Genomic DNA, 21,982 nt, shown 5'->3' with positions numbered 1-21,982 from the left:
CAAACAAGCATTTAACATAATAGATTCATAAAATCCTAACTTGAACAGTGACGGATCCAGGGGGAATGCATCCCCCTTCCCCATCTAGATTCTAAAATATCTTAGAAATGGAGGACCTTTATTTTTTTGGGAAATGCTACAAAATACAAAAAGTATTTCAACATCCCCCACACCACCCCTTTCCCCACTACAACCACCACCATCACTACCACCACCACCGCCACCACCACTACCACCACCAAACATTCCTGGATCCGTCACTGAACTTGAACAATACAACCGTAAAAAGGTTTAACTCTTTTTTGCCTATATTTTAAGTATCAATTGGTTAAGTAACTGACCACATTTTTGTCAATGACCTTTTATTTTATTTTACTATTTTTTTAAAATATTTTAATTTTCTACATTATAATTTTTTTACTTTTGTTTTAAATGCCATTGTATATTAGGCACATATAGAAACTCGGTAAAGATTGTATAGAAATCTTCTGCTTAGGTTTCTATACAATCTTTACCGAGTGCTCAAATTGCATCAAATACGTGTTTTCTAGAAATAAAACTAAAAAGTGTTAAACAAATTGCATTCTAAAATTAAGTTGCAAAACAATACTCTTTTAAACGAAATTTTTGTTATACAAACCCTCTAAAATTTGAAATGTTCTTCAAGTTGCTTATTTATGGCATTTTACTTTTACCCCAGCTAATTATGTTTCGCGAAGTCAAATTAGCTTCAAACGAAGTTTTTAATTATACTGCTGTTTTAAAAAAATACAAAATTTTCTCCAAAGTATCAACATTATGTTTTTATTTGTATTTTTAGTTTTACTTTTTATAGATTTTCTAATTTTTTGATCTTTATATAAAAAAGTTTTATATAATTGCAGAAAGTAATAGTTTTTAAATAGATAAAAGCCATTGACTCCTTATTAGGGTAAAAGATTACTATCTATGTCCAACAACATCTGTGAAGTAGTCCACGATCATCTGTACATTTTTGTTCAAGATCACCTGTATTTTTCTTTTACTCTAATGACATCTGTCCAATATAATCTGAAAATTTAATTCCCTAACAACATCTTTAGAAAGATGTAACTACATCTGGTAAGATGTAATTACATCTTACCAGATAGAAAAAAATCCTATATGTAACTAAATCTGGTTAAAAATTTCTATATGTAATAACATCTAGTTAAAATAATGCATTATTAGTTAGTTCATCTTAAAAATAACTTCATCTTAAAATTTACAAATGTAGTTGCACAGATATTATTACACTTTAATAATTTAAAAGATGTAACTACATCTGTAGAACCCACAGATGTAGTTTCAAAAACATTATTACACTTTGATCATTTAAAAAGTATAACTACATCTATAGACTCCACAGATGTAATTGCACAGATGTTGTTACACTTTGATAATTTAAAAGATGTAACTACATCTGTAGAACCCACAGATGTAGTTTCAAAAATATTATTACACTTTGATAATTTAAAAGATGTAACTACATCTTCAGAACCCACAGATGTAGTTTCAAAAACGTTATTACACTTTGATAATTTAAAAGATGTAACTACATCTGTAATGTTCATTTAATTTTTGCACAGATATTATTAGACACCAATGAAATTTCAGATGTTGTTGGACAGTTATTATTAGACATCAATGAAATTTCTGATGTTGTTGGACAGATGTTATTATACCTCATTATAATTATGGATGTTGTTGGACAGATGTTATTAGACATGGCAAAAACTTATGTTGTTACCCTGACCTCATATTAGTGGCAAATTCAGTTTCTTATACTTTTAGGTATTGCAATTTGTAAAAAACTATGTTTTTGTAAGCAACAAAGTGATACCGGCAAAAAATAGTATGGAACTCGTAAATTAATATTTAATCTATTTAATTGTAAATATGAACTTATATTACGTAATATTTACTTGTGTATTGTTGTTTAAATCTCCACAGTATATAAAATCATTATAAAAAGTTGATAAAACATATTTTGTACTATTCTCAATAAGACTAATATTCATCGATAAATTTTAAGTTTCATAATATAATCTCTCAGCGTTCAAAAATTATGACGGTATAAAATTTCTAACCCGCTTAAATAGAGAACTTTAGATGGTGATATTTTTTAACACTGAAAGATTATACTATGAATTTTAGAATTTAATGATGAATATAAGTGTGATTGAGAATAGTACAAAAAAATGTTTTATCAACTTGTTGCTCTCACATTTAGGGAAGGCGGCGAAAGTTTTAGAGCTTTTTTTTTTGCCAGGCTCCATTCATAGCAATTTTTCGCAAAGCATCCTTATTTGACACAAGTATAAACATATAAATATTTAGAGTTTGCTCAATGTCTGGAAGTTAGTCATCTAAAAGGAAAAAAAATGCTGGATCCGCCCCTGATATATATATATATATATATATATATATATATATATATATATATATATATATATATATATATATATATATATATATATAATTGTTTAGGAAGAAATGCACAAACGCTATCGAAAATATGGGAAATAATTAACTATCAGTTAGTGGTAAAAGAAATAAAGTTAAATTTACGCAAACGTTAAGCTATATACAATGAATTTACAAAACTAAAACTTAAACTTACGCATAAAATCTAAACCTAAACGCAACTAGTCATTTAGACAGGATGGAAATACTAGTAATATATCCATAAAGTGGATTAAGCATCAATAAAGTGGATAGCATCAATAAAGTGGATAGCATCAATAAAGTGGATAGCATCAATAAATGTATGTATGAAATTAGTAAATTGATTAAAGCGCAAAAAAATAAGTATCTCATAGAACGTCGTAATACAACTGCTAAACATTTCCAAAATAAAATATCGAGCTTAACCGAAGAAATATACAATTAAAGATTGACACAAATCATGTAATTGCAAATTATAAAAAAACATTTTATTGGGATAAAAATTTCTTTATTTGGAAACCTTTTCCAACAAACTAGCAAAATACTGCTTGATAAAGTGTGTAGATGTTTTAAACCATTTATTAAATTATATTGGATTAGCCTGCATTTTATGATTGACATTTTCATTCTTTACCAGTCTTTAATTACAAAAGTTACGCAAACCATAAAAAAATAAAGATACTCTAATAAACAATTTTTTAACTTGTTAGTTGTCTTTATGAAGAAGAGGTTTATGAAAAAGAGGTTTGTACATTGTCCTACAGTCATTTCATTTTTACCACTTAGCAGAACAGCTAAATGTAAACATAGTTTGTTGTTATTTACATAATTTTTAGCCCAAATAATGCATTAGTGCTGTCATAAAGTTGGCATGTGCGCAAATTTAGGTATGCACCAGAAATCAAGAAGAAAGAAAGTGTAAACATAATATGGATTCTTTCCCATGATATAAATTTTTTTATTTCAAAAAAACTTAAATTTTTGTGTTCATAAAATAACAAAACCATTCATGCGATCAAGTTAGTGAATTAACTTTGAATTGTGAAATTTGAAAGTGAATTAATTTAAGTTCGTTAAACCTAATGAAACGAATTTTGCCATCGTCTCAGCAATCATTCATCAGTCAATCAGCAATCAGCCATCATCTCAGCAATCAGCCATCATCTCAGCAATCAGCCATCATCTCAGCAATCAGCCGTCATCTTTACAATTTTTATGCTAGATTTTATTTTTAAAGTTTTTAAAAACAATTATTTTTTATATAAAGAAAAACTACTTTTTTATTTGAAAGTAATTTTTGTATACTAAATCATGATCAAGAACCACAGTTAGGGATAAGAAATAATCACTGCCCCAGTGATTATTTCTTATCCAAAGAAAGTCAATCTATTTTATTTATCTGTGTGATCTTTTTTCATATTGCAGAGTATTATAAAATCTTTTTTCATATTGCAGAGTATTATAAAATCTTTTTTCATATTGTAGAGTGTTATAAAATCTTCTGACAATCTTTTTTTTTCTAGATGTTTAACTTTTAATGTTTTTAGCAAATGCAACATTTACTATATTTATGTTTAATGAGGAATGAGATAGATGATAAGGAATAAGGTAGAGAATAAGGAATAAGGTAGATAATAGAGACTAAGGTAGATAATAAGGAATAAGGTAGATAGTAAGGAATATGATAAGGTTCAAGTGAAAAAAAGAGTGTTCACAAAACATAATTATAAACCTAATTTTTGCCTTAATTCTATGAATAGGATATAAACTAAATTAGTTTTAATATAAACTTTCTAAAAGTAGTTTATATCAAATTTGTAAAACATTTTCTTTACAAGTACCTTGGTAACAAGTACCAAGGTAACAACGCAACAGTTGTTATATCTATTAAAGTTTTATGTATGGAGAAAAAATATTGAAACTCTTTTTATTTATTCATAGTGAATTATGCAAATACATTTCTACACTGAGAAAGTTACGTTTTTATCGCCGCAAAAACCACCTAATTCTTACAATTAATTTTGCAGATTTTCTTACTCAAAATCTTTTTTATTGAAATGAAAATATCAAATATAAAGGAACTCGATGTATTTAACGTTTTATATTTTTAAAAACGGTCACCAGGTTTCAAAGTAAAGATATTTTTTAAAAAAGTTTCTTACTAGACTTCTGATCCAAAGGTCGGATTTCAAATCTTTTTAAGTCATAAAAATGTCATTTGTAAGATTGAAAACGGGGAATTCGCCTCATTTAATGTTATTTCCAAGATTGAGCTTCAAGATAAGACCATTTGGTTTTCTAAGAACATCTTTTATACTAATTAAAAAATAATAATAAAATAAATATACTCTAAGAAATAATAAATTCTTTAATTTTTTTTTTTTTTGAATTGATTAAATCTAAGTTATTTTCCTTTATATCTATTATTCTCGTGGAAATAAAATTATTAAGTTTTTTACTTTCACATCTTTTTCTTAAAAGCAATCTAGAATTATAAAACTTCACATAAGAAAACTTTTTAATTAAAAGTATTTTATTGCGAATTTTTTATTATTTATTTTCTCATTTGTTTTTACTGTTTAATATAATTTTTGTTAACTTTTATATAGCTTTGGCGACAAGATCGTTGCGATTTTCTTTATTTAATTTTAGAGGCGTTATTACTGTAGAGCATTTGGACCCATCTGCTCCAGGTGCTCGAGCGTGAACAAGGAAAATTACTAGATACGTATAATTTTAATAAAGATACTTCTACGAACAAAGTTTAACTTTTTAATAAAAAATTATCAATAAAATCTAAAATGAGTTCATACATTTCCATATCTGTTATAATCATATGTTCACGAAAGGAAACCAAGGCGCCTAAAATGAGCTCTTAACGGTTTTTATAATCTACAGACGCAACCAAGATATTTCACTTGATATAGAGTGTAATTATTTTCTTTTTTCTTTTAAAACTTATTTTAATTTTATCTTCGGAAAAATCTTTTACCCACAAACATGATTTTTCAAATTTTATTAACTTTTGAAAAGTTGACTTTTTTTATAAAACTATGTTTCAAAATAAACGTAATGAAACTTAAGTTTACGTTTATTGCAACTAATAATATTATACTCAAAATATTACATTTACCGAGTGAGTGTAAAAATTACCATTTTCTTCACTACTTCCCAGTTCTCTTTATGCTATGAATTTTATTTTTTTACTTTAACACTCACAAGCCACAAAAAAATGAAAAAAAAAAAATTATTTATTTTAGGTGTCCCAAGCAGAGGCGAGTTTACGGGGGAGGGAGGTCATTTTTCAGTTATAGTCGGTTTTTTTACGAATTTAGTCAGCTAATACCCGTATTTGACACAATTCAATCGGTAAGTTTTAATTTTGAGGACCTTTTTTTTCTTTTTTTAAGAAGTCAGTCGGTACTTTTTAGGGATTCACCCCCTTCCTTATTTTATTCGTAGAATCGCCTGTAAGTATTTCCGATAGTGCAACGAGAGTTCTATATTTTCAGTTTTTCAAAAAAAAAAAGTCAAAGTGGCTTAAGTTTCTGCTTATTAAATTACGAACGAATGTAGAGTAATTTATACCATGTAGAATAATTTATACTATGTAGAATAATTTATACTATGTAGAATAATTTATACAGCACAGTATAAAAAGGTTCTACCGTACTTTAATAAGCAGAAACTTAAGTTACTAAAAAAGTTTTTTTGTAATGAAACCTACACCTAAAATATAAAACTCTGTACTTTGAAACTGTGTAATTTGATACTTTTTTTGTTTGTTTTGCTATTAAGGTGCTCCCAGAAATCCGTACGGTTTTATGACAGCACTGCAAAACAACATTTAACCAGAAAGTTCATTCTTCCTTCTTTACCAATGTTGCTTATTGGGCTGGAGCCGGCGTCGAACCCGGGTCTATCTACTGCGATACGGCTGCTGTTGTGAGAGTTCTACCTATATTCTAAACTTTGATGCTGTTTTTAACAGTATCAAATACAATATTGTGTTATTTAATTATTTTGAAGAGGAATAGATATAAAAATTTGTTGCATTAAAAAAACTTTACTTTACTAAAGTTTTTTTTACTTTACTAAAGTTTTTTTGATCCAACAAATTTTTATATCAATCCATCTTCAAAGCAATTAAATAATGCATTATTGTATTTGATATTTATTAAAATTGATTATTCCTAGCATTGTAAAACTGATCATTCCTAGTTTTTTAAAACCAAAATAGGTTTTTTGCAGATTGGTGACTACACAAACAACTAATGTTAAAAACAATCAATTTTTCTAAAAAATAATTAGAGTATATTATTTTTAAATTGCAATGCTTGGTTACTTCCTCAAAAGACTTTTTGACTAACGACTTGAAGTTTAACCACAAAACAAAACTGCCAAGTGGTCACTTTGTCACGTGACTATTACAACTAAAAATAGGTTTTACAAATTTAAATAATTCATCTGGAACTCCTTTAAATAGTTCATTTAGTTCGTCTTTTTCATCTAGTATTTCTTTAAAACATTTTCTAATTAAAAGGATAAAAACTTGTATCAATTTAGATTTAAATTTTATTAGATAAAATTTTAATCAAGTTTCAATGTAAAAAGTGCAATTGCAGAGGGTTAAAAATTGTTACATATTTTTTCTTAATTTCTTATGCACTAATAATTACTTTTTTTATTTAGTTTTTAAAACGTTAAGGAGCACTTTTATGTACTTAAGAACTCCTTATATGTACTTAAGAATGGGATGCAGCGTTTTTTGATGTTTGAGCTACTTCTAGACATGGATTAAACTCCTAAAATTATTATTTGAACGGCCCAATTGGGGTAATTTTAAATACGAGATAATGTTTTAATTTTTAAGGCTAGATTAATACATACATATAAGAAAAAGTTCTGGTAAAGATCACTGATAATAGGAAGTTTATTTTGTGTAGAAATATGTTTCAACTCTGTTCACGTAAAATAGTTTAAAATCTAGTATTTTTTTTATGACAGTACTTACAAACATACTTTACATAAAAACAGAACATTAGTTATAAATCATCAAAAATACATTCTGCATATCAAGTTGGTGTTTCAATGTTAGTCCACAACAACTGGAGGTTACTGTGGACCACAACAACTGGAGGTTTCTTTTCTTATCATATTTTATCCACACTATGAAATTAATCCTAATGCTACATAAGTCTGATGGTGTTAATAAAGCAGTTGCAAAACCTTGGGATAAGCTACAAGTTTTACCAAAAAGTTTCAGGTATTTTCTTTTATATATAGGGAAAAGTTGCCTTAATTGGAACAGCGCCTTAATTGGAACACAACATTTATTTTTGAAAAAAAATGAATTATGGCTTTATTTTACATTTTTCTAGTAAAACGTCTTATTTTCCACGTTTTAACTCATTTTGAAAGTTATTTCTCAAAAAATGCATGTGCACCAATGATTTAAAGTTTTTTTGCGTCATTTTTTTTTTCGGTGATCTCATTTTGTGTATACACTATATTGATTGCGCTGGGTAAACAATACTGCTATAAGTAATAAGATTTTTTGTGTTTAATTCGGTGGGATTTAAAATGCAAAATAACAATATAAACTTATCTTTTAATTACTGCAAGCATGATCTTGCCGTGATCTTGCCGTGATCTTGCAGTGATATAACAAAATAGTCAAAGCTTCCTTGATTAGAACTATTAAGTTTTCCTTACTTAATCAGTAATAAAATCAAAGGGTAGAAGAAATAATTTAGGCGCAATTTAAAAATACTTAGTAACAACCTTTAACCTTAAAAATAATACTTTATTTAGTGACAACAGTTAAAGCTATTATACAATTTTTTGTTTGTAGAATTTCAGTTTGCCAGGGTAATATTAATCCTGTTATAAGTTTTGATTAAACTGTAAAAATTTTCACTTTTATTTTATGTTGTCTTAAATTTTCACATGAATTTTTAATCAAGCATTTTTATTCAATTTTTATTTTTAATCAATTTTTGTGGATTTTACTGTTGTTGTTTTTTTTTTTGTTTTTTTTAAAAAAAAAAAAAAAACCCTGTTCTGATTACTGAATCAAAGTGTTCCAATTTAGGGAACCAGTTGCCTTGATTGGAACAAAATGGGATCTAATCAAAAAAAAGTTCATTTCTAATAACAGTGCAATCAATAGAATCAAATTATGGTTAAAAGTATAGTAGGGTTTGTTTGTTTTTATTAATCAAATTGTATTGTTTGTATTAATCAAATCATCAATATTTTTTCCTTAAGTGTTCCAATTAAGGTAACTCTTCTCTATATTATAAATATGGTTAAATTTAAAGACTTATTTAAAAATCAATCACTGAAATGTAAAATTATATATATATATATATATATATATATATATATATATATATATATATATATATATATATATATATATATATATATATATATATATATATATATATATATATATATATATATATATATATATATATATATATATATATATATATATATATATATATATATATATATATATATAGTTTTGCTTCATAATTTATTGTAAAAGCAATGCTATAGTCTTTTTTTTTCAAGAGGTTAAATATTTTTCATACACATAGGTTTCAAAGTAAAGGGGCACAACCGTCAGTATCTAAAAAAAGTCCTCTATATCTAGAAATTTCTTTGTTAAAAAATAAAAAATCTTAAATTAATAAAAATGGCCCTGTAATTTTTATCTCATTTTTATAGCATTCTTGTAAAAAATAAAAATAAATTTTTTCTGACGTAGTCAGCAAAAGAAACTTAAAATAACATAAAAGTTACAATTTAGACAATTCGCGAGGTTATAATTGTTTTGTTTTATCTACTTTTTTTGAAAAATTTGAGTTACTGTTTATGTTATGTACATCAAAATAATGTTTTTATACAAATTGAAACCTAAGTTATAATCAAAAAACTTGCGGAGAAAACATAAGTAATAAAAAACTTTTCATACGCTGTCTCATAATTGAACCTGTCATTTCGAAAAGAGCATAAGTCCAAAACCTTTAACAGCTAGTTTATAAGTTCTAATTAAAAATTTCTGTATGATTTATGTTTTTTTTATAAAAAATAAAAAATACATAGTTTATATACGTTCTTTATTCATCTACTTCTATGTTTAATTTCTTTAGCAACCTAGACATTATTTTAATAAAAATCATATTTTTGTTGATTTTGAAAAGTTTTAGTAAATAGACTTGTGCCCTTTTCGAAATGACAAGTTCGATTAAGTTATTAAACACTTTTTAAGTCAGGAAAATTAAAATAAAATAGGAAGCGCAGTTAAACGTTGAATTTAAGATCCAAATTTATTACTATTGACTTTTTTAATTAAAAATGTAAATAGTGATAAAAAAATTTTTATAAATAGCGATTTTAATCTATATTAAAATGTTAATGGTTTTGTTTATCTTAAATGTCTTAAATCTATTTTATTAAAAGTATCTATTTACGTTTAAAATTATATCTGTCTAAAAATATTTATTCTTTAAATAAAGTGCAATCTTTGCAGTGGCTCAAAGAAACTGGGCAATCACAACATACGAAGAGTTGCGTCAAAGATTTCATATGTTTTCATTGCATTCAAATTTACTCAAACAAAATCTAGTATCCTTTTTTAATGTTCTTCATATAAAAACAGGGAATTTGGCTAAACAGGTAAAAGCTAAAAGAATGCTACATAGCATGAAAATTGTTTCAGTGAAATTACTAAAGGATATAACACATCAAACATCGTTTTAGTGGATACGCAGTGGACTTATATAGGCATTTTCAGTGGTTCATTAGAGTTTTTTTCTACTAAGTGAACTATTCGACCACGTAGTATGGCAAACCTAAGTGGTTACTAAGTGGACTATTAGTGGCAGCCACTATAAATTGCAAGCCGTTAACTTTCCGACATGTTAATAGTAGCTAGTCATCGGCTGGCCACTTTTGGCGGCCAGCCGATGACTAGCTATAGAATGTTTATTGGGTAGTATATCTTCAAGCAAATAATTATAGAATGTTTGTTGGGTAGTATATCTTCAAGCAATGATTAAAAAAAAGTATATATTTTTTATTCATAGCTTGAACATATACTACATTCATAATTGTATGGAACTTGTTTAATAGTTATAATTTCAAAAAATACAACTGTTGCTGTTGTATTTTTTGAAATTGTAACTCCTAAACGAGAATTGTAGTTGTCCAATAGCCTCTGGTGGATTGTAGTTAAACGAGGATTGTAGTTGTTCAATAGCCTCTGGTGGATTGTAGTTAAACGAGGATTGTAGTTGTTCAATAGCCTCTGGTGGAATGTAGTTAAACGAGGATTGTAGTTGTTCAATAGCCTCTGGTGGATTGTAGTTAAACGAGGATTGTAGTTGTTCAATAGCCTCTGGTGGAATGTAGTTAAACGAGGATTGTAGTTGTTCAATAGCCTCTGGTGGATTGTGCTTTTTTATACTAGCTCTTTTATTAGATTTACGTAATGGTAACGATGTTGCAATTTCTTTTCCATTACTCTACCCAGCAAACATTCTGCAGCGGAATTTCAGTGGAACTATATAAGCATATTTAGCGGACCACTGTAGTTTTGCTCGTCGGTTACTTAGTATCCATTAGTGGTAGCCGCCAAAAGTGGCTACCACTATAAACAAGTTGGAACATTATCGGCTTACCATTAATGGCGGCTGCCATTAACGGTGAGCCAATAATGGTAAGCCGATAACCTTCCGATATGTTTATAGTGGCTAGTAACCAATGAGCAATGTGCCGCTAAATGCCTACATTGTTGAACGTGAGTCAATGTTGCAGATATCTTTTGTTGAAAATATCTGCAACAGATATCTTCTGTTGAAGATACCTGCAACATTTATCTTTTGTTGAAGATATCTGCAACAGACATCTTCTGTTAAAAATACCTGCAACAGGTATATTCTGTTAAAGATATCTGCAACAGATATCTTCTGTTGAAGATATCTATTTTTTTTTTTAATTTTTTTTTTATTTTTATTTTAGGTGCTCCAAGAAGTCCTAACGGTCTTGTCACAGAGCACCGCGGAAGTGCATTTAACCAGGAAGTTCACGCCTCCTTCCTTACCGTGACGCAAAAATATGTCCAGAGCTCGTTTCGAACCTGGATCTCCTGCTTATAAAGCAAGCGTTCTAACCACTGCGCCACGGCCGCACGAAGATATCTCTGACGGGTATCTTCTGTTGAAAATATCTGCAACAGTTACTTTTGTTGAAGGTATTTGCAACAGATATCTTTTGTTGAAGATATTTGTTACATGTAAGATATCTGCAGATATCTTTATTACTTCATTTTGTACAGTAAGTGACCAGGAAATTAACAGCTGAATTAATATTGTTTGTACAGTGTCAAAAACACTCTAAACTAGCTGCGGACTTAGCAACCAAACATGGTTATACATTTGCATCGTTCTAAATTTTCTTGTTAAAGTCTTTTACAATGCCGGGCAGTGGGTATCAAGTAAATCAACAATAACAGTTATAGCTTCAATCAATTGAATGGATAAAGTTTGTACGTTATTTCTGGTTATTTCGTCTTTAAGACGAATCCTTCTTAATAACTTCAATATAAGGAAAACAATAAAAATCCAATTGGTTTCAGATTTGCGTCTTAAGAATTGCAGTTATTAAAACACAAAGCAGAAGCACATGTACATATAACCCGTTCAAAATCGAGGTATAGGTAAATTTATTAATTAAAACTTTTTTTTGAACGAAAACCCAAAGATCCGCTTTTTTTTTACTTTAAAAGTTTTTAAACTGAGTTACCGTTTTTTAATTTTTTTTTACCTAAAAATTGATAATTTCAGACCCAAGCCTTCTGGTGTGATTTTGGCTATTAAAAAGTTACATTTCAACGGTATTGAGTTTCCTAGCAACTGTTGCTTGGATCTAGATATTTATTTGTATTTCATAAAAAAAAGGTTCTCAATTATATGACTTTTTAATTCTATAGTTTCCAACGGCTACAAAGTTAATTATTTATTCTAATATTTATTCACACATTTTATTATATCGCGAAAAATCTGTATTACTTGATTATATTGGTAAATACTGCGCGTTTATAAAAAGATGAAATAACTGAACATAAAATTTTTATTTTTGTTTTAATATCATTAACGTTGCGAAAAATAGATAGTAGAAAAAGAAATTTACGAAATTAATTTATAATCAATGGAAAGGCGACCATAGTGAAATGTGAATTTTGTAGTTAGCTACCAGTAGCTCTAAATCTTATATACAAGTACTTATAAATCTTGCTACAAGTACTTAGAAATCTTGCTACAAGTACTTAAAAATCTTGCTACCAGTAGTAATCTTGCTACCAGTATCAATCTTGCTACCAGTAGCAATCTTGCTACCAGCAGCAATCTTGCTACCAGTAGCAATCAAGCTACCAGTAGCAATCTTGCTACCAGTAGCAATCTTACTACAAGTTGCTCTAAATTTTACTTTATACTTTTATTCTTGTTTTTTGATGATTTTTTGTTGGTAAAAAGTATTTTGAGGTTTGTCAAATATTTCTGTAAATTTTTTAACATGTTTTTTAGATAATATATGGTTTAATTTGTTTGAATGTTGCGTTGTTCTTTAAATCTTTAATAGGAAGAGAAATGGAGGGAAAACAATTTTTTTGTCAATACAACTTGTAGAAAATGTGTAAAAGAATCTGCATGATCAGTTAGGAACGTTAAGTATTCTTAAATCTTTAGCTTATTTAGCTTTTTTTCTTTATTGTCTTCGCCTCACTTTAAATCACCAACTGCTATGTTTATGTAATTTATGCAAAATGAATGTAAACGTAACTATCCTTAACTATCAGTATTCATATTTTTATCAGCGTAATCTATTTTAAAAATGAAAAAATCTCCGTCATGAAAAATCTCAATCAGGTTTTACACCCACTATTATTCTCCCACAGGAATTCATTTGAAATACAGAACTCGTAATCACTTTAACTTTTTTGAAACTTTCCTTTTCGATTTATAAAGCAGATGGAGCTGTCATTTTGGTTTCTTTCAACATTAAATAAATCATTCAACAACAAAAAAACAAATAAACTCTACAATAATCTCATTTATGCTGTTTGAAATTTTTACTGGACCGTCTTATATAATATTAGCTATTGCATAACTTAATAATGACTTATAAACACATTTAACTTTATAAACACCTTTAAGCTATTTTTATAGTTAGACTTATTGCCAATAAATCTACCACGTATTTACAGAAGTTACTCTTTTGTGTTCAGAACGCAAGTTATCTAGCATCGAAAGAGTGCATCTTACCACTCGTCGGAAAAGGTACATTACTTCTCTTAATATGAATTATTACTTTCTTCTTCTTCTTTTATGTATATATATATATATATATATATATATATATATATATATATATATATATATAAATATATATATATATATTATTTTGTATTTTGGTATTATTTTTTTAAGTATTATATTCTTGTTTAACTCTTTATAAGAAAAAATTAGAATTAGGCTTTTGTAATTTACAAAATAATAACCTCCAAACTTACAAAAAATTACTTTCCTCGTTTTTTAAAAATAACGTAGAACGTCATTTAGAAGTAAGCTATAGCGTCATTTAGAACGTCATTTAGAAGTAAGCTATAGCGTCATTTAGAACGCCATTTAGAAGTAAGCTACAGCGTCATTTAGAACGTCATTTAGAAGTAAGCTATAGCAGCTTGCATTTATTTTATTGCAATTAAAAACGGTTTCTATATATGCAATCACATATGAAACTAAAATGATTTAATTTATATTTGGAAAATTTTCTTTACTGATATTTTTAACCGTATTCCTTATTTTCTTATCTAAAATGGTTTCAATATAACTAAAGTAGTATTTAATTTTAAACAACCTTACGAAGCACTATGACAATTAATTTACGGTGCTTCGTAAACTTTTTTAAAAAATAGGACGCCATAAAGATTTGTTTTGAGTCTCACCACCTGTTTATAACTCCTTTATGATTTTCAAACAAAACATTTTTTATATTTTGAAAATGTTGTTTTTAATTTTTTTTTAGTCATGAAGTTTTGTTTATTTTATTGTTTTTAGGTTTCATTAATGATGTCCTACGAAATTGCAGCGAACATTTTTTTCACCACAATACTTGTAACGTCAGTAATATTAAACACGACAGCCTGTTATATTATACTGTTTAAAGTAAAGAAGAAAGAACTGACACATATATTTATTATTAGCCTTTCAGTTACAAATTTGCTCGAATCTGTAATTGGGTTAATACCTCAAATAATTATATCATCTGAAGCAAAATTGGAAAAAACTCCATTGTGCATCACAGGCAGTTTTGCAGTATTTGGGTTTGCAGTAACCAGTATAACTCACTTATCGATATTTTCTTTGGTCAGAACTATCGCTATAAAATATCCAATTTATTATTTTAAAAATAGCAAAAGGTTTTGGTGCAGAGCAACGTTAATATTATTTTGCTATTGCTATGGATTTAGTTGGGCTATATTTCCTGTAATTGGCTGGTCAAAGTATGAAATAGATCTTGATAAGAAACGCTGTTCATTGGATTGGAGACTGACAAGACCAGATTCTTTATCATTTATTTTATCAATTTTAATATTCTGTAATTTTTTGCCTGGAACACTCATTGCTATAGGTTTATATATTAGTAAAAAAGTAATTTATCGCCGAAGGACATGTAAGCTTAGAAAAAATGAAAACAATCGGTCTATAGATCTTTTGGAAAAAGATTATTTGAGAGTTTGTTTTCTATCCAGTATACTGTTTTTTGCTATTTGGACACCCTACGCAGCTGTTGGTATTTTAGCACTGTCGAAAATAGTTCCTCCTCCATTGTTGGTTACAACAGCCGCTATGTTTTCAAAAATATCCACCATTTCAAATGTTCTTACAAATTGTTTTATAAATACATCTTTTAGGAAACATCTTCTTAACTTAAAAATAGTTCGATTATTTCTAAATAAAAAAATTGAATCCCCAAGGATTGAAGATGTATGAAATAAAACTATTTACACAATTTATATGTTGAAAAAATGAAAACTTTGAAGTAATTTTAGTCTCAAAAAGAAAAATGTGTCGAACCATCGATTATACTTAGTTTTGAGCTTGTTATGATTATCGTTCGTGCTTTTTATTGCTAGCAGGTTACCTACAGTTACTACTGTTATTGCTACAAAGGCCAATATTGTAGTATAAATTGCACACAGAAATATCGAAATATTACATGCTTTTAAATTATGCTTAGGTAATACTCAAGTTTACAAGCAATCTTTTTATGCAAGAAATATAAAGAATAACAAATATAGGATTTTTTTAAAACTAAACTTCTTAAGGTATTTTCGACAAATTTAAAAAAGAATAATAAAGAAAAAAATCAACAACGAAATGAATTATTAAGTTTTGCCAATATCTTTTATAATTTTAATTTTAAAATTTAACGATTCTATTTTATATTGTAAAATTTTTTCATAAGATATTTTATTTTAAAGTAAAAAGAAATAAACCTTGTACAATAAAATTCTATTATTTTTTCTCATTTTTACTTTCTCTTTTATTATCCAGCAAAACGAAAATTTGCTATTTTCGTTTTGTTAAGTAAAATCAGCCGCTTTTCTATTCAAAACTGATTGAAGTAGAAAAAGAAGCAGGATAAACATTAGTTTTTCAAATATGAAGCAAGGGCTTCCTATAAAATTAAAAACCAATTTAATCAAAATAATTAAGCTAATGCAGCTTCATCCTCAGTTTTTTTTTGTGAGCATTTTTGCATCAAACTTTCAAACATTAAGACATAACTTGAATAAATAGTTAAGAAGTATATATTTTGAGTCTCATAAGTTTATTGCTTTTTATTGTTTATAATCTTTGTTTTTTTGTATTTGTATTGTAATCGTAATTAAACTAAAAAAAATCTTTTAAACTTAAATTTTTTTTAATGGAAGATTTTTATGCTTACATAATAGTGTAAAATTATTGTACAAATTTAAACATAACTAAGTAATAAATAAGTTATGTAATAACATAACTAAATAAAAAAATAAATAAAACATAAGTAAATAAAAAAAACAAAAAAAACATAAGTAAATAAAAAAATAAATAAAACATAAGTTTTAAAAAAGTCATATTCACGCTTATGTAATGAAATACTGTATTTTATTTGTTTGCATTACGTCACTTTTTTACTTCAACAACACTCATCGAAAATGAAGCTGAGAAACCTTTGTTTGTTCGATTGCATGCCTTTTTAAAAAATAAGGCTAAAAAACGTCATTCAACTGCATTAACTACACTTATTGAAAATAGAATTGTAATATGTTTGTTAAATAATTTAGAAAACGTAAAAATTAACCAAAATACTCATTGTTTGAAGAGAGTTCTGAGAAAATAGGCACAAAATCAAAAAGAAAATTTTTCGAAATTACCAATATATATTATGATTAATTAAAAAGAAATTTAAAAAAAGAATTACGCAACAAATATATAATATAACTAATTTAATATGTTATTGTGAAATGTATTTCAAAGCATTAATTAGATTGATCCCGGTAAGCAACAATCACCCAGTGGTTATCGGGTTTTTCTGCTTTATGAGAATCGAGAAATGTATGTGCAGCAACTTCGTGTTCACGACCGAAAGCAGTTCTAAAAACAAAAAATCAGCTTTCACCAAGACGGGAAACCTTATGAAATATTTAAACGGACCAATATAATTCTAATAATAAAGTTCTAGAAAAGAATACAAATCGATAACTTTCATCTGCCTATAATTGCATTTTATTAATAAATCAAACTTAAAGCCGAATTTGAAAGTTATCGAATCATATTTTATTAGATTTTTTTGTTTGCTGTATAAACTATTTTTGTAATTAAGTAAAACTTTGTTTTTAATGAGTTTGTTCCATTATTCTATTAATAAGCAAGTAGCACAAACCCGTTTTTAATTTATCGATTGCACAATTTTACTCACGAATAGCTGGCATAAAAACGCAAAAAAGAAGGAACAGCTAAAACAAAAATCGTGATTCAAAAATTAATTTAGATAAGATCTAACTTAAATAATAGTAAGAAAAAATAGTCTGAAACAAACAAAGGCGCATTGTTTATATTCCTTTGATAATATTGTTCTTAAAATAGATCGTCTTTTAAAAATTAAATTTGTATTACCATATTCATAGATTAAAAACACGAATTTAAAAAAAAAGAGTTAATATTACGAACGTTATATAAAAAATAATATTAAGATAAATAAGTAACCATTGGAAGAGTAACATTATTAATTGAAGGCAAGAAGATTAACTAAAAGTAATAATACCATTACTATAATAACTGTAAATGATTCTAGTAACACGCCCTGTTTGTTTTCTTTGCTGGTTTAAGTAAATGTATTAAAAGGAGTGATAAAAAAAAAAAAAAAAGCTTTACGCGTGCAGATTTTTTTTTCTTTCTAAAAACATTTATTTTATCTTATTTAAGTCTGCGTTGTACCTTTTAATATTCAAAGAGCTTTGATAAAATATCGTATAAGATGGAGGTTTCGATAGAATATAACAAAAGTCTGGTATAACATAACACATTTCAAATATAGTCATTGAAGATATTTTTAGACATATTCAATAACTGTTTTAAGTACTAAAATATAAAAACATGAAACAATGAAAAAAGTCAAATAAAATGGCAGATTTCACAAAACTTGAGCAAAATTTATTTAATTTGTTTTGCGAGCGGTTTTTTTGAGGTGTCAATGGTGAGACAATCTTCACTCAGAAAAATAAATAAGGCCATATAATCCACCAAAATTTTTACTTAAATACAGTTCAAGTCATTATAAAATGATGACCGCGATGTAAATGCGAAAAATAAAAAAATTTATTATTGTGACAATATACTCACTTAAAGGTGAAACAACGTAAAACTCGCGTATTCGCTTTCGAGATTACATTGAACAACGATTTTTGTGTCAAAATTGAGTAACGTAACGCTTTCAACGCTTTTCATAAAAATAATAATAACAATAATAACAATATTAATAATAATATCAATAATAATAATATAGGAATTATTTTTTTGCGGATATTAAGGTGCTCTCAGATGTCCTTACGGTCTTATCACAGAGCACCGCTGAAGAGCATTTAAGAAGTTCACGCCTCCTTACCAATGTTGCTTAATGGGCTAGAGCCGTCGAACCTCGGACATCTTGGTTCTAAGCCCGAACTCTAACCACTGCGCCACGGCTGCTCAAATTGAGGTCGGAATTAGCAATGCCGACCTAGAAGTAATTGAAGTCGGCGAAATAAAATAATAAATAAAATTAAACATGTTTTGCGCGGAACTTTATAATTTTAGTAGAAACTTTACTGCAATCAAGTCAAAACATTGATATAAATGATTGAATAATTTGCCAGTTTCCGACGTTTTACTATACTACAAAGAAATGTTTGCTAACTATCGGGTTCAGTTCAAAATATTGGAATACTGAAGACATTCAGATAGTAAACACGCTATTAGCAAATGCCATACTTTACACAGTGAGAACACCTTATGGAATAAAAAAAATGTTTGTGAGTTTTTTATTAAATGTTTACAAAATTAAATGTAAACATAAATAAAAACAAATATATTAAATATATATATATATCTTTCAATCTCTCTCTTGTTATTATTAATAATAATAATAATAATATATACATATGTATGTATACATATACATACATATGTATATATTATTATTATTATTATTATAATATATATATATTATTATTATTATTATAATATATATATATTATTATTATAATTATATTATATATATTATTATTATTATTATTATATATAATATATAAAAATATTAAACTTTTTTTATTATTGATAATTATATCATTGGAAAGATATAATTTATGACGAAATAACAATTCTACAAAAAGTTATGCTCATTTAAGTAACAAAATTCGATTACAAGAACTGCTTAATAAAACGTCGACCAATTTTATGATTTAATGTCAGATTTGGCTAGCGGTAGTTTAGTTATGGAGTTGTTATAAGCGCAATACTTTGCTTTATTTACTTTATTTTAACTTTGGTACATATTCTGCTACAAAAAATTAGGTGTCAGCTACATTTGCCATGCACCAAGACAATAAGTTTTTAAACTTTTCTCAATAGCTTAAAAAATGTTCTTAACATTTCTTCAATATAAATTTGATGTCTAATCAACAATAAATTTTTTAAGAAAAGTTAATTCAATAAAAGCAGTTGTACATCAAAAAATATATATCTATATTAAAATGAAATTGAAGAGCTTTGTGCTAAAAGTACCCAAGTCTCAAAATAAATGTTTTAAGAAAATCTTCTTTGACCAGTCATTTTAAATTCTCATTTTGAAGTAATAAGATATATAGAGACGGTTTTACGGGGAGGGAGAGGGAGAGGGGAAGGTGTTCTACCCCTTCCCCCCCCCCCCTCCCCCAAGGTGATTTTGAAGTTATTGTCTGTTCATTTATGAATTTAGTCAGCTAGTCGGGTATTTGACACAATTAAGTCGGGTAAATTTTAGTTTTGAGAATTTTTTTTTATTTAAAAAAGACGTTCGAAAACTTTGTAAGGATCCCCCCCCCCCCTTTACACATTACCTATTTTGTCATTAGAGAAAAAAAAGCCGAAATTTTTGAATGGCCACAAATTCGCTATCTTAAATAAATGATAAAGAACTTGTTAAGACAATGGATAGCAACTAGAAAACTGCATGGTTGTCGTTTGTGGACATTGTAAAAAAGTTTTTTGGAAATAAAAAAGCTAAAAACTATGCAGATAATTGATAAAATGTTAAAAGCATTTTGTGATCTTGGATGTAAAATGAGTTCAAAATTTATTATATAAATAGTCATCTTGACCAGTTTGCTGAAAATCTTGGAGATATGAGTGAAGAATAAAGAGAGCAATTCATCAAGATCTTTAGATAATTGAAGATTGTTACCAAAGGCATTGGGACAAACAATGGCAGACTACTGTTGAAGTGCTTCAACAGTAGTTCAACAATAGTTTAACAATCATCTTAATTGATGCTCATCAATTAAGATGACTCAGGAAAATTTTATTAAAGATAGAGTAACAAACAAAAGTTTCTTCCCAGATTAAATATTCTTTATTAAACAATATTGTCTGCAATATCATTCAAAACTAAAATTTACATTATAAACCAAGTTTTTTTATAAATCAACAAAAAGTTTAATGATATTAATGTTTATTTTTTACGTTAAGTTACTTTAAATAATTTTGAATATACCTCAATACTCAAGGTAAGGTCATGATTTAGTTCATCATCATTATCATCATCATCATCATCGTTTTAGCGTCCTTGTTTCTGTGCTTGCATAAGATAGATATTTTTTATTATAATAAAACTTCGTTTTTTCATAAAATATTAAAACTATATATTCAGCTGTTTTCTAGTTTTAATTTAGATTAAAAAAAAATTTAAAGTATTTAAACAATACCCTAGCATTCATAAATGAATTCAAATCTGCTTTAGACATAGAACATTACTTCTTTGCCTTTAGAATCCTCCTTACATTTGACCACTCCAAAAATTTCTTTCCTATCTGTTTATTCGCTATTCAAAATATCCCAAATTTAAATGGTACCAAGAAGTATATCAGTCCCAATTGATCTGGTAGATTAGGAAAAAAAACTTGTTGGGCATAGTCAAATGAGAGATGTTCAATTGAATTTATCTCACCTTTTGCTTTATGTATGCAATCAAGGTATAAAGAGCGCTCTTGTGAAACAGATTTAAATGTTCTACAATTTTATTTACTCGTTATTGTTTAGCATCATCAACAAGATTGAATAGATCTGGTAACTTCATAGCATTTTGTTGACAAATAGAAAAGAGATCAAAATGGGGTCTCTTGATTACTATGAATGGTAATTTTTTTGAATAAACTGACTTCAATACATCAATTTTTTCATGTCATATTCCTGAAACTTTGCACAAACTCACATAATTTTTATGAATGTATTGTTTAATTTCCCAAGAAGGCAACAACATTACTCTGTGATTTCAAAGAAATGGTAAAGAAGGAGCTTTTCCAGCATTGCCATGCTTGAATAAACTTTTTACAAACTCTGAAATTTGTTTTCAAAGTATTTTTAAGCATTTTTGTCCAATTCTATGCAAGAATAGAAATGTTTTTATGCAAACAAAATATCCCCAGAACTGATAACCCATCATAGTGTTGGTATGTCTCAACTGATTATCTTCAGTAGAGTTTGAGAACACCAGTTTGCCATCTCTGTGAAGTAGTGCATTTAGTTGGGCAATGATAACAACATTAGTTTACGTGTTCAACCATTATATACAACTCAAAACATCGAAACCTATACTGACAAATTTCATTCTTCAAAAACAGAGATATGCAAGAGGTTCCATTTATTCCTTTACAACAGTAAAAAAT

General features: G+C 27.3%; 3 protein-coding genes across 4 annotated transcripts in view; 1 reads left to right on the top strand and 2 right to left on the bottom strand.

Moving 5' to 3' along the window:
• The window catches only part of LOC100213665 (opsin-3), a 42,792-nt gene extending 38,009 nt beyond the window's left edge, over positions 1 to 4,783 (bottom strand). Inside the window, exon 1 of the mRNA XM_065815249.1 lies at positions 4,629 to 4,783. The gene's annotated coding sequence lies outside the window, so the exon portion shown is untranslated. The remainder of the gene's footprint in view (positions 1 to 4,628) is intronic.
• Positions 4,784 to 12,592: 7,809 nt separating this feature from the next.
• LOC105847721 (opsin-3) lies at positions 12,593 to 16,053 on the top strand. Its single transcript, XM_065815412.1, has 2 exons — positions 12,593 to 13,817; positions 14,598 to 16,053. The coding sequence occupies exon 2, from the start codon at positions 14,607 to 14,609 to the stop codon at positions 15,531 to 15,533; it is 927 nt and encodes a 308-aa protein (XP_065671484.1). The 5' UTR covers positions 12,593 to 13,817; positions 14,598 to 14,606; the 3' UTR covers positions 15,534 to 16,053.
• Positions 16,054 to 16,943: 890 nt separating this feature from the next.
• Positions 16,944 to 21,982, bottom strand: part of LOC100199313 (cilia- and flagella-associated protein 161) — a 40,658-nt gene continuing 35,619 nt past the window's right edge. For both annotated transcript variants that reach the window (XM_065816200.1, XM_065816199.1), the window contains exon 9: positions 16,944 to 17,177. In XM_065816200.1, the coding sequence (XP_065672272.1) occupies positions 17,063 to 17,177 (115 nt within the window). In that variant the 3' untranslated portion in view covers positions 16,944 to 17,062. The remainder of the gene's footprint in view (positions 17,178 to 21,982) is intronic.

Source organism: Hydra vulgaris, chromosome 13 (genome assembly GCF_038396675.1).
Source record: "Hydra vulgaris chromosome 13, alternate assembly HydraT2T_AEP".
Classification (NCBI taxonomy): domain Eukaryota; kingdom Metazoa; phylum Cnidaria; class Hydrozoa; order Anthoathecata; family Hydridae; genus Hydra; species Hydra vulgaris.
The sequence above is the reverse complement of the archived record's forward strand: the minus strand, read 5'-3'. Positions and strand labels throughout refer to the sequence as shown.